The 14,662-nt window shown below is 35.7% G+C and overlaps 1 protein-coding gene across 4 annotated transcripts in view; it reads left to right on the plus strand.

Annotated features, from left to right (window-relative positions):
• The first annotated feature begins 7,175 nt into the window (after positions 1 to 7,175).
• The window catches only part of LOC111502628 (uncharacterized), a 30,954-nt gene continuing 23,467 nt past the window's right edge, over positions 7,176 to 14,662 (plus strand). Inside the window, exons 1-2 of one of the 4 annotated variants that reach the window (XM_074172618.1) lie at positions 7,176 to 7,379; positions 13,874 to 14,253. In XM_074172618.1, the coding sequence (XP_074028719.1) occupies positions 13,984 to 14,253 (270 nt within the window). In that variant the 5' untranslated portion in view covers positions 7,176 to 7,379; positions 13,874 to 13,983. Of the gene's footprint in view, positions 7,380 to 10,978; positions 14,254 to 14,662 lie in introns of those variants that run through there. The other 3 variants (XM_023156758.2, XM_023156766.2, XM_023156750.2) reach the window with 3 other exon arrangements.

The raw sequence follows: 14,662 nt of genomic DNA on the forward strand, positions 1-14,662 counted from the left end.
GATGTTCTTAAAAGGCGTGTTTTTTAGTTTTTTTAACTATATTTATTTTTCATTTTTTAGTTTCGTATGCTATAAAAGCGTGTTTTTTAGTCTTATTAAACTATATTTATTTTATTCAAATTTGGGATCATCCAGCCGTATATTGTTTAGAAAAATGACCATTGATATTTTACGACTCCGGAGAGGGAGCTTGAAATCAGACACCAAGCCCAAGGCAGCAGGCACGCGTGTTAAAAAAATACTCTTTTCAAATGAAGAAATACATTTAAGTTGAGTTCAAATTATATCAAGGAGGTTACGTACCCCGTCATCTGCCCGCGAATAGATCAAGCAATAATGTCGATATATCAAGGAGGTTATGAACAGTGCCATCTGCCAGCGAGTAGATCAAGCAAGGAGAGTTACATACAAGCATACAAACATACAAACGTACATACACGCTTTTGCTTGTTAAAAAGCATCAGGAGTCTGACTGACTGAGCAGAATATAACCGCTCAAAATGAATGTTGGTGGCAAAATTTTCCAGTACAAGAAACTACTCTTTTTCATCAGAAATACCTAGGATAGAATAATATTGAACAGAAATATATCATGGAAGTTATAAAATTTTTTTTTTGGAATTTTGTATTTCGAAGTTCACCATATCGTTGAAACCAATAAACTCTTCAAAAAATCTGAATGTACTGGATTGTATCGCTGATTTTTGATTATTTGTGGTATTTGAAAACCCAATAATATATACAGAGTGTGTCAATACAAAAGAAATAAGGCTCATTTCCTTTAGTTGGCGTTAAAAAATTGTTTTGTCCAAGGCTTACTTTTATTTCGAGGGAGATATCTTCCAGGCACTTTTTCAACCTCCCACCCCTTCGGCGACTGCTGTATTACACCAAATTCTTGGTAAGTAACTAGATTTCGGTTGGAAATTGAAAAATGTTGAATGTCATTGACTCATCACAATTTTCGATATACACCACATCACATTCATAAATGAAGATAGTGTTGAAAAAAATAATCAGCATTCGTTGAAATGATTCATTACTCAAGACCTGATTACATTTCACATAAGAGGATTGGTTCGTACCCCGACGGGGGATGGAAATGCTAAGGTTGAAGATATGCCTGAATAGGAAAAATCGGCCTTCTTTCGTTTCCATTAGTCCACATTGTGAAATTCCATCCTCATTTTTGTGTAAAAGGCACACATTTTCGTCGTCATATTGCTTCACGTGAATCATGATCTGATGAGAAATAAAAACAATATTGTTTTTAACAAATATTCATATTTTTTTAGAGACTATTGCAATATAGACATATCATTGACGTTTCTTCTATAACTCAATTTTGTGTCGTGTAAAACATCTGAAAATGAAACCTCTCTATCCTTTGATTTGTTTTTGTGGGTCACTTTGTTTTCCGAAAAAATTAATCGAACGGAAAAGCTGATGAACATAATTAGTGTGCCATACGTATTAACAACGAAAAATTTCTCATTTGTCTAGTGTCTCACGCACATATCTTTCAAAAAATTATAAACAGCTTTGTGATTAGGGATCAGTTGCTAGAGTTATTCATGCTGCTGAAAGACCTACAACCATTAGAACCCGTGCTTTGGAGGGAGCAACATCCCTAGTACTAGAACTATTGCTACAAATCTTCAGTGCAGCAGTTAGTTGGGATAGTAGTAAAATAAAACAACAATTTCATCCCCTATCATTAACAGTGCGCTCAAGCAATGTGGCCACTCGGTTTCACATTAAGAATAACTTTTTGTAAGGAGATACGTGAAAGAATTGTGTCACAACTGGATTTCAGTGACACCATTATAAATTTCCATAAAGATCCTCACACTATAATTGAATAGCGCTTTCAGTTTCAGTTTTCCTTAAGTATTTGAGTTGAAATTATTGGAAATTTGTCAATTCCTTGAGAAAGAGTTACCACCTCTTCTTGGAGCAGTTCCACTTTCAGTGAGGAATTTTATGTTTTTCATGTACGTCATGTTTGTTTTGAGGTGTGTGAGTAGTCAAACTTGATATTTTTCAATAGATGGATTAGATGAGGCACTCAACTTCCAAGTCGAGAATGGCCTCCAAGGTCTCCAGAATTGAATCTGGTAGATTTCATTCTTCGTAGAAATTTGGCATTCTCAGTCTGAAGCTACCTTTTGGCTGATGAAGATGATCTAAGAAATCACATAATCGCTGGATGCCACAAAATACGAAATACACTCGGAACCTTTCAGCGTGTCCGGCAGTAATTCTAAAGATGAACTTATTCATATGTTATTGAAAACATATGGTATTCAAGTAACACTCAATTAATTGTGGGATTTTTACTGAACATTTTATGAAATCGCAAAATTTTTGCTTTTTGACTGAGATACCTCGTTACAAATGTTGGTCTTCAGTGACACAACACTATTTTTTGATGAGTTGAATTAGGTTTAAATTGAAGTTTTTATGTCCTGAATGTCCTTGACTGGTTCAATTGTGCGCTACAAAAAAAGCACCGTTCTACTCATATAATCTATACTTCGGATGAATTATCACTAAAGAAAGTTATATGAAAAATAAGAAATGAAACTTCCTATGTGTTTACACCACTTGTATTTGTAACCAATGTTACTGGAGTTTCGACCTACAAGGACATTTTCAAACTAATAGTTTATTGTATTAGTTTGAAAATATTCTGGAAGGACAAAACTCCAATCAATCAATTAATTTGCTTATTATCAAAACAACAGATTTAGCATCGTCAAGGTACAAAACATACACATTAAAAGGCAAAGCATTAAAACTTGCAGTGAAAAAATTCACTTACGTCATAAGGGCAGAGAGCAACCAGCAGCCGTAACGTCAGTTACAAATACGAGTGGTATTAATGAGATAAAAACGTAGAAAGTTGTATTTCCCATTTTTCATGATGATCTCCTACCACTTAAACATGGCTACATACATCAATTTATTTCATCAGTTCGGACTTCCATTGTCTAATATAATATAAATTGATTTGAAATCGCTGAAAAAAATAAAAAGATTTACCGAAAATAACAATTTCATTAAAACAAAAAACTGAAATTACAAGGAAATATCATACAAGCTACAACAGAAAAATAAAAAATTGAAGTAATAATAAAAGCTGAATTGAAAAATAAAAATTAAAATTAAAAAAATCCAAACCAAGTTACGTCATGACGTTTCGATTGTTAGTATACACATTCGTCTTACGGTGATAACTGGACTTATTCCTCCGAGATCTGACTAATTATAGGTCATTCGGGTGCTTTCACCTTCACCTATCCCCTCTTTCCTCTTTTCGCCTCATTGGTTTTAGAGGAAGATGACCGTTTGGCGGGAGTTGGTCGCGGCTTCCTTGAATTTTCTCCTAAACCAGTGTTCCTTTTTGTGGATGATTTCAGCTTGAGCCCATTTGATATTATGTTGATGAGTGCAAACATGCTCTGCTATTCCGGATTTGCTGGTATCTTCTCGCTGTGTGTGTTTCTTGTGCTCAGCAATGCGAATTCTCAATGGCCTCTTGGTTTCACCGATGTATGATTCTCCGCACTCGCATGGTATTCGGTAAATGCAATTCTTGGAATCGCAGTCCGCGTTTGGTGGCCTGGTTTTTGAGAGGCTGCTAAGGATAGTGTCCCCAGATCTGAAGCAGGTCCTGATGTTATACTTGGAACCAATCCTTCTCATCCTTTCCGATAATCCTCTGATGTAGGGAAGTACAAGTACTGGTTGTGGCGGCTTCTCTTTCTTGTGCAGCTCTTGCTGTCTTCTAGCTAAATCCTGTTCTACCATCACTCTGGAGTAACCATTCTGTTGAAGGTTGGTTTTGATAATGCCTATTTCTTTTTTCGAACCTTCCTTTGTATTACAGAGTTCGAAATCACGGTCTAGTAGAGTCTTGATGATTCTTCTCTAAGTCGATTGATGATGGTTGGATTTTTGGTTCAGATAATGTCCTGTGTGAGTGGGTTTTCGATATACAGATGTTTCCCATTTAGTGTCTGTCCTCTTCACAACTACGTCTAAGGAAGGCAATTCGTTGTGGACTTCCTTTTCCATTGTGAAAGTGATGAAAGGACTTACGTTGTGGATGTGCTTCAGGAAAATGTCTAGTTCTGCATTCCCATGGTTCCATATTATGAAGGTGTCGTCTACGTATCTCAACCAGATTCTGGGCTTCTTGTGGGCTTCTTCAATGGCCAGAGTTTCAAACCACTCCATATATATATTGGCTATAAGAGGTGAAAGTGGCGATCCCACTGGCAGTATGGGTAAGTTTGTTCTATCTTTCTGGTCCCCATCTTCGAATAGCTTCTTCTGTATGATTTGAAGTGTTTCTTCTACAGGAACGTTGGTGTTGAGGCTTTCCACGTCGAAACTGGTCATTTGAGCCGCGTATATGTTGTCCAACAACGCATTTAGTCAAGCTAGCGTAGAGATACGTAACATATGGAAACCTCTCAAGCGAAAAACGACCAACTCTCGCCAAACGGTCATCTCCCGCTAAAACCAATGAAGCGAAAAGAGGAAAGGGGGATAGGTGAAAGCACCCGAATGGCCTATAAATAGTCAGGTCTCGGAGTAATAATTCTAGTTATCACCCGAAGACGATTGTGGATACGAACAATAGAAACGTCGTGACGTAACTTGGTTTGGAATCTTTTGATTTTTATTTCAATTTTTCATTTCAGTCAATAATATTTTCTAATTTTCAGCTTCTATTAATATTTCAATTTTATATTTTCTGGTTGTAGCTTTTATGTTATTTCCTTGTAATTTCAGTATTTTGTTTTAATAAAATTGTTATTTTTGGTTAATCTTTTTATTTTTCTCAGGGATTTCAAATCAATTTATATTATATTAGACAATGGAAGTCCGAACTGATGAAATACACCACGAAACATTGTCAACCACCTTCAAACAAACATCCATCAATTTTATTGAAAAAAGTCATATTTCATGTAACTTCTGTATTGTAATAATAGTTGTCAATCAAACGTATCAGGAGCTGACCTGTGAGGAATACTTTGATAGAATTCATAATCATATTTAATTTTTATAGGCAACAGTTATGGGGTTCAATGTCCTAAGTGTTCAAGATTTTACAAAAATAAGAACTCATTGAATACACATCAGTCGAGAGATTGCGGACGACCCAAAGCATACATATGTCGAGTATGTAGAGCCGTATTCAGGAGAAGAGAACATTTACGGGCTCACTTATATAGGAAGCATCAGGTGTTTGAAATGTTAGGTGACTGATCGAAAAGCAAATGCAACTACGAATTGAGTTTTTACTGGAACAATTGTGGAATTATGGAAAATTTCCACGAATACTTTTGAAAATTTTTCGTTTTGAATGACTTTTTTTCTTTATTTTGAAATAAAAAAACCTTTTCATGAACATCAATCTATTGAATAGTTTCACTGAGGATAAAATCTTTCAATTTCAAATAATTCTGTCGAAATTTACCTTTTTCTGAATAGGTTATCGTGCCGAAAGTAGTACTTTTTCTCAAGACTGAAAAATCAGAATTATTCGTAAAAATTGATATTTTGTCCCCTTATCACGCCTCTAAATTTGAAACTACTCGACTGATCACAAAATATTGATATTGTTGGTCTCATACAAATTTCGACTCGGGTAAAACCGTTATAATATATTTGTATTACGCATAAGGAGGACTAGAGGTTATTTTAATATGTTGAATACACTGACTCGTTACCTGCTGGAAATTAATAATCCTACCCATGACAATAATTGAGCAAGCTCATGCCAGCTCGTTATCGATCCATGTAAGTTCATAGGTAGTCTTTTCGCAACTTCAGAGCTCTATTTTCTCAAAATGGTCGATTTCCGAACATGCATTCAATAATTTGTCACGAGTTTTCCGTAGAATTTTGAAATACCCTGTATAGAAAACAATAAAGTGGGGTAAAATATCAACGAATACTATTTTAATGCAAATACTTCACTAAGTCAACTAAGATTACAGAGTACAATTCGTGGGTTTTAACAGATTTCAACAGACTGCCGTCACCCTCTAGGTCAGGGGTCGTCAAGTAGTTTTAGATAGGGTCCGGATACTGTGGGAAAATTTTATTGAGGTCCGGAATGAGGTGCTACTTATGTATTATTTTGGTTTCAAATCAAATTCTTAGTTATAGAACACAAGACCTAAAATTAATGTGAGAAACTACACCGACGGTCTTGAGCCAATTTGGTTCTCGAGAGGAACAGCAAATAATTCGAAGTGAATCTTCTATTGAGCGTCTGTTGATCTCGAACGATATTTATTAAAAAAAGAAAAATTTTTGAGAAGAGTGTTTCACATACGTACGTCGAACCAAACGTAGTGGCCAAATTTATAGGTAGTTTCTTGTAATTTTCATATTTTTCCGAGACATGTTGGGTCCAGAATTCTCATCAGGATACCGTTTCATACATTTGCAAAGACCCATCTTCTATTTAAAGTGATGGCTTTGACAGATTGAATAAGTTGACAGCCACATCTATCCATTCTGCCGCTACATCGTTTCTAAGATCGGCCAGATTCTCAATAACTGAACTATGTCTTCGTAAGAGTTCTTTTTATATTCAAGAATTGTCGGAAAATTAATGAATTTTTGTTTTGCAATATCGTTTTCTAAGATATCCAGCTTGCGACGAAAAGCAGACACTCTTTGTATCAGATCATATATCAATTTAACGTTTCCTTGTAATTCTGTGTTGAGCACATTCAAATATTTCAAAATATCTTTTAGGAAAGCCACAACCAGCATATTGCGCTTGTTTGTTATGAATTCAAAGTGCTTTCTGCGTATCTAAAAAAAGGTTAAGAGGTTACTTGTTCTTCAATTAGCCAGGCTAGATGGGAAACTAATGAAACCGTATCAGTTGTAGGTACTTGTAAAACAGGCTAGCTAGGAAACTCAAAATAAAATAGGTTCTAAATAAATTTCTATGTGGCTCAAAATTATTTTTCTTAATTAATTAAGGTATTGTATACCTTATCTACGTAATAATTTATACTTGGTATACTTGGCGGTCCGAGGTTCGACCTTTCGCTGTACGCAAACGGACCGCGGCCCGCTTGTTGCTGACCGTTGCTTTAGGTAGATATTAATAAACTGGCAACACTGTCGTTTCGTCGAGTGCAGTCGATTTCGTACGCTGAACATCGGTTATATGAGTGTTGTGGAACGTGACCTGAAAGTATTTTAATACGTACTTATTTCTGTGAAAGTGAAGCGATTGTATTACACTGTTATGGCGTGGCATAAGTAATTATAATTGAATTGTTAGTTTTGAAAGTGCGTGAAATCAAAATGAAGGTTGCTGTCATTGTTTGTAATAGGTAAATCTCAAGTTGAATATACACTCTTCTTCGATACTGAAGATTTGTATTATAATAACATACCTACTTATATTTTCGTTACAAGGAATAACATAATATAAATCATCTTTGAACATAACACATTCCCTCCGACATTCTCGTTGATTCTCATTATATGTGTACATAATTTGAAGTAGATATAATTTTTGGTAATGTGACATAAGACCTTCAACTTTCCAGCACAATAATTTCGATTATCGAAATATTATTGTTCAAACGTTCAGCTTCAACTGATTATTCAAAAAACGTATATTCTTAATATAGGTAGTTTATAACGCGACACATAGGCTAAATTTAAGCTGTTAACGAGAGTCAACCGGCTTGAAGTTGAGGAGACGTTAAATGTTTGGCAAACATACAGGGGCGATTCAATATTTTTATGTGATCTGTAATAAATGAAAGTTATATGGTATCAGAATGTTCACGTTTTGTATATTGTTCCAGACGCTCATGGTGTTCAGTAGTAACAAAAATATATATTATTTTATTCTGTCATTGAACTGCTATTACTCAGCAATGACTTTTTATACGTCGATGACAAGTTATACATGTTTTCGGAAAATGAGGGTGTTGCAGGCTCTGAAAAAAAAATAGTAATGGATCTGGTTTCGCATAGATATGAATTTTGTTTGGTGGAATTGAAGAGAACACCGAGATGCGTGATATTCTCTGATCGTCATTAAATATTCTCTGATCGTCAAATGCTACTTTGAATTTTGTACAAACGTTAGGTTTTTCGAATCCTACATGTAATTGATATCAACATGTTTTGTGTTACTTCCAACACTGTTTTTCAAAATTATATCAGTAGGTAGGTATGACAATAATTACAGTCATTCGTAATCTATCAGCAGACAGCGTTGTTTTGATCATCCATAAATCTCATCAGTGGTGCTAGGCTAAATCACGATTGCATTGGTGAACCTTATTGTACCTACTCATAATTACAGTACATGTTCAAAATGTGTTTCAGCCTGTTCAATACAAATTCTGAAACTCTTGATGAACTGTATTGTCACGCGGCTCAAATGAATAGGAATAATTCGTTGAAATACTTAACGAATTCTCATTTTCATGTCATTCTGTTAAGTAGCAACAGTATAATGAACCTTCGATTTTATTGTTCCTCAAAAATAAAATTTCTGGATGTAATGTTCGCTAATAGCAAAGATTATATTCAACTCCACTCGTATTTTTCTCAAAAAATGTGCTGATGTCCAACCTTGCTGAAACCACATTTCGTACATTATTGTTAACATAAAGGTTATATGGATTTTCGATACTTCAATAATGGTAGTTGGGCCTACGAATCCGTTTCTACTACAGAAATATTATTTTCTGTAATTTAATTTTGTATCGTCCGACAAACCGTATGCGAACAAGTAGTTGATTTGTTTTCAAAAGTCACTATTGTTTCATTTTTTTTTCTGTTCAATGTGCATTGCCTGTTGTCTCAAATCGTTCCTTCAATATTACAAAGCATTATATAAAAACATACACCATTCGAGTTAACACTTCCTTTCCATAATGAAAAAACTCTCTTTCTAAACAACTACCACAAAACATTAGTTTTGCATTTGTATGACATCGATTGCTGTGTTGCCAAATTATTTCATATTCATTATTTTTTCATCTCATGTTATGTATTCCACTTTCATTAAAAAAATTCATGGTGTTATATAATATATTTATGTGGTTAACATCTTCTGCCTGATATCTTCAGTCCTGATATCTTCGTACTGTGGGAATTTTCAAAAATATGGTTCACAGTCAGTTTGTTTCCACATAACTCACACCTAAGTTTCCTCTCACCACTGATTATAAAAATGTTATTCAGATTTTTATGACCAATTCTTAAACGGATTATTATATATTGGTTTCTTTTATTCTTCATAATTCTTTTATGAAATTCTGAAGCTGTAGATTTTACTTCATTGAGTGTAGCATCCGTTCAATTCCACTCATTATGACACATCTTTAAGGTATCTTTTTATTCAGATTTTAATGTCCTGGAGTATAACAACAATGTCACCTATGTCTGAGCTACAATTCTTGCATTTCATCGATTCTATCGCAAATTGCACCACAAGGAATGTAAAGTGTCCTTGGTGAAAAGATGTTTCACTTCTAAACAACTGAGGCAATCTGTACATATTTGAACATTTCGGTTGCCACTACATTTGCAGAACCAGATTGTCTGAAGAAAAGTATAGAGTTCTGTTGTAGAAATACTAGCTTTGCGTGGCAGTGTCCATTATTAACAGGTTCCTTTTATTTATTATCGTGCTTCCCGCTTGTTTTGGGAATTACTGTCTGAGTAACTTCAATAATACGATTACTCACTATCTCAGCTGCCGATTGTACATCTTAAATTATTCAGGATTGAGCCCAGCTCCCTTACCCTTTCGACGTGTATTCATCGGAAAGACAAAAGAGACAAAACTAACTGGAAATTGATGACGGTATGAAGGTCCTTAAGACATCCGTACCGGCCTTCACGGTGTACCCCTACCTGGCTGAAGTTTTAGGTGAAAAAGTTATTCATCTGTTAACAAAGGATATGAGGGTCTCATTCGATTGAGAGTCGGGGCCATACTATATCGAAAGGGATCGTCTACAGCATAATCTATAGATTTCCTAACTAATTATCGAGAGTTTCCGCATTATCGAGAACTCGGCGATTCCTCGACTGAATGGACTGCTGGAAAGCTGGAAGGCAGCTACAAATCTCTGCGGGTAGCTTGATTTTTCCTTGATCAGAGGGTACAGATTTGCAATTCATTCGTCGATTCTGGACTTTACGTTTTCGAAGTGTGGAGTCCAGGTGAGCCTACGGTCTATTAGAAGACCAAGTACTGTTACCGCGCCTGCCAGTCGATCTCCCTTTCAAATAACCTCACTTTCATGGCCGGAGAAGATGTCGTCCTTCTCATGGTTATTGCCTGAGCTTTGTTCGGGTTCACTAGAATCTTCCAATCAAGGTACGAGCGTTCGAGGTCGTCCAATGCATGTTCTGTATAGACTATCCCGATGGAAGACGCAAGGAGTGTCATCTCGTCGACATATAGATATACCTTCACACGCTCGGACCTCGAAAGGTCGCTGGTGTAAAGGGAGTAGAGCGTGGGAGAGATTATGGTCCCCTGTGGCACTCCAGTGAGGATCTCCCTGTTGTCAGACAGGGAGCCCTCTACTTGAAGGCCTTCCAGTATCAGAGCCTATAATTCAGTGGAGTGTTCCCTCCGGAAACCGAATTGCTCGTCAGGCAGAAAATTTCGGTACTCGACTTCTTCGTTAAGCCTTTGCAGAATGAATATTTCAGCCAGTTTAGCCGCCGAGGAGAGTAGACTGATCGGGTGATAGTTTTGTGGGAACAGCGGGTCCTGATCCTGTTTTGAGAGCATAACGACGTCTGCATGCTTTCACCTTCTGAGGAAGTACCTGAGGGCCAGTGAGCTATTTATTATGCTCAAAAGCATTTGAACGTAGTTCTCCGGAAGCCTCTCCATCAACCTATAAGTTATTTAGTCGACCCCGGAAGACCTTTTACCCTTTGCCCAGCTTCGACAGAAGCTGGGGATGCAATGGACCCAATTTTTCAACAGAATATCGCGGTAGATGTCATCATCATCGTCGACGTTAAGCTGGAACTAACGTTCCATCGTGTCGGCAAAGGTCAACGCTTTGTCGGCGGGGGAGTAGCACACTCCGCGCTCTCCGTGAATGGGCGAGGGAGCAGTCTGAAGGGATTCCAAGAGCTCCCTCAACCTTCCGTTTCGGAAGTCAATGATGGCCAGTTTTACTTCGTTGGCTAACCCGTTTGCTGCAATTCTTATATCTCAACTGACTCATCAATATCAGTAAGCTGTATCGGAGAGTTTAGGTGATGTTTGATTTATCGTTTTCAAGGCATGCATGGGAGTTGGAAAGTATTCAATGCTGTGCTCCTTCAAGCATATCCGACGACATAGTTGACTGAGGGTCGGTGAGCAAAAACAAGATGAGTTAGATCTGAGATTTAGGTGGATGCCTGCTCTATCGTTAAAGCGGACTAAATCTTTTCAGAAGTGAAAAGTTTTCTTTTGCGAGTATCGAGTTCTTCTGAACCCCCGTAAGGGGTTTTGAGCATTGAAATTTCCAACAAAGGGATCGGTAGTTGAAAAGTGATCTCAATTGTTTCAGTAACGCACATTTGTTATCTGTCAAATAGGTTTTGCATTATGTGAGAAGGAGGGGAACATGGTGCAACAACTTCCAGTTCAGATTTGATACGACCTTGTTGGTTAGGAATATTTTCTTTTACTAATATTGCTACTCCACCTCTAGCATATGTAACCTCTCAGTCTTCTGTTCTTGATAATATATGCATAATTGAAGATGTACGAAATTAAATTGTATTGAGGAATGAATTTGGCCTATGTCTACTAATGATAATCTATTATGAAAATATTTGTCAACATATTATTGGGAAATTTCAACACAACAATGCCTTATGTCGAGTTAGCGCATCTCTACCACAAGAAAACAGCATGTGTAGGCATGGATTTTCCATTAGATATGTGTTTCATCTTGTCTTGTAAATCAAACAAATTAACCTTACGATAGTTTTCAGCGCAATTCCCAGTGCTGCCCTTGATACTCTCCTAAACAGTTTATCTTCACCCCCATCAAGTGAGGGTTCTCATATGTTTCTGCACCCAGGTCGGAAAAGAACCTCACTTACTAACAACCAGCAAACTATTTTGCAAAATGCATTTAGCATTGACCCATTTGTGGACAGAAGTCGCCTGCCTGAATTGATGGAGGAAACTGGACTGGATCGAAAATGTATCAAAATCTGGTTTCAAAACAGGAGGCAGAAGCAGAAGAAGAAGCCATCATCTTTCAAGGGCGACCAGGCCTAATGCTCATCAGTTAATGATCAACCATCCTTGAAGAATACTTATAGCATCTGTAGCCTATAGTGAAATTAGTATTTCCATTATTTGATATAATAACAGGTATTATTATCATTTAGGTATTCGTTGTTCTAATAATCAAGTTTACTTACTGAATAGGAGTCAGGACACTTGTAGTAAGTATAGATTTTTCTCATATCTAGAAATTGAGGAAATGGTATTTTTAAATTACTGAAATTACTTATCTATGTTTCACAATGGAAAGAATGATTGCTTTACCCGTGAGGAAAAATGAATTATCATCTGATTTACTGGAAGGAAAATGTATTATAGTTTTTAGAACTTCAATAAGTACAATTACATTGTAGTTTACCTTCCAACATTCGCCTTGCTGCGCCTTCAGTTGATAAGCAGGACCAAAAGAAAACTGAACCAACCAGTACAGTCCTTCATTATATCACTATAATGAATTGCATTTCCAGAATGAACAAAAATAGGTTGATTGAAGATAAAAATAAAATGTATAAAATACATAATTTCTTCAGAAAACAAATGTAAAAAATGGAGATGAGGTGGCGATGGTATAATCTCATACAATTTTGCAACAAGATAATCAATGTTCCTTACAGTAAGTCAGTTCATTGTTGAATTTTCCCCAAATTATCCTCAACTCAATAGAAGTTTGAATTAGGAATTAGGTACTTGACTATAATAAAAAATAATATATCGTAACTTATAACAGGAACAAATAAATAAGCGTCAAAAAATTTTGAGAACTCATTGGATTTCATTGAAATCAAACAAAAATAATTATCTTACATTTGAGGGTTTCTTCTGAATTGTTTTTAAGTATATCTCGAACGAAATCTGTTATTGAATAAAATGTTCTTAATTTGGCCGAATTCAAGTACTATTTGAGCTTGTTTATTGATGACTTCCAAAATATGACTTTGGCATCTGTTTTTGCTTTGATTGAGATGAAAAATAATCAAAAAGGTAGTCACATCATCTATTTTCTATAACTTTTTTCGGTGTCCCGAAAAATAACCCTACTTCTGATTTTTTTTCAATAAAATTTAACAGTTAATGCGAATCACGTGACTACTATTTTTTTATGTTTTATCTTAATCGAAGCGAAAACCGATTCCAAAGTCAAATTTCGGATAACGCCACCATATGATGCGGACTTTATTGGTCACATTATAGAAACATCAACATTTTTAGGATTTGTTTTTTAGATTTCTTTATGTTGTTTGGGCAATTACTATTTTAAGCACACTCCACAGTACAAATTTCCAAATTTCTAAGTGAGAATCAACCTTATTCAACCAGTACCTTACATTAATGGACTTCTGTGTGAAGGATGACGTTATAATCTATGAATTTACTGATGAATTGGACTCATTTCATTTTTCCGTAATAGTTTTCTCATATGAGATAGAATTAGACGTGCCTGTTGAAGCTACCTATTATTGTTCAAAAATACATTCAATATTTTCAATATTCCTTTTCAATTCTATGTGTTATTCGTGAACGATTAAAATATCTTCCTTTCAGATGTCGAAGATTCCTCTTCTTTTCCTATACCATCACTTATACTTGAGCGATCGAGATTAAATTATGAGTCGGCTTACGTAAGGTTCGAAAAATGGTGTGAAGAAAATAACATGGGAGAACTTGACGAGAAAGTACTGTTCGCTTACTTTGAGGAAAAGTCGAAAGTTCAAAAATCTTCCTCGCTCTGGGCTCAGTTCTCAATGTTGAAATATATGATTTCAATGAAGAAAAACATAGATATCAGCAAATATACGACCCTTTTGGCATTCTTGAAGAAAAATGCAGTGGGATATCAAGCGGTAAAGTCTAAGAATTTGACAAAACAAGATGTTGATACGTTTTTGAGGGAAGCGGACGACCATACGTACCTCTTGATGAAGGTAATTTATTATTAAATCAAAGTGACAAGTTATTTAGCTTTATTTCAGTAAGAGTTGCCTTGCATTGCTTCTCTGCAATTTGTATTACAAAATTCATTCAACTATTGTTGTGATCTGTAAATAAATTTCATAATTCTCTTGATAACCCTTGATATACGACGTTTGTTCAAAAAATGAGGAAAAAAGAAATCAATGAGTCGTGAACGACCCTCTGGGCATTAATGGGTTGAAAACTAATACTGGTATATACTGAAAATGGAATGTATCTATTATTTTTTCGTTCTGTTGATTTTTTTTTCAATATTTTTCAGATAATATACATTGAACAGATCACAACAAAAACAGTTGTAAGCATGGCTGGTCAGTTGATTTTATTCAATTGGAATTTTGTTTTCATTATCATTGACAT

This window comes from Leptinotarsa decemlineata, unplaced genomic scaffold, assembly GCF_025532065.1.
Source record: "Leptinotarsa decemlineata unplaced genomic scaffold, Ldec_3_MD MMD2_tig00000133_RagTag_RagTag, whole genome shotgun sequence".
Classification (NCBI taxonomy): domain Eukaryota; kingdom Metazoa; phylum Arthropoda; class Insecta; order Coleoptera; family Chrysomelidae; genus Leptinotarsa; species Leptinotarsa decemlineata.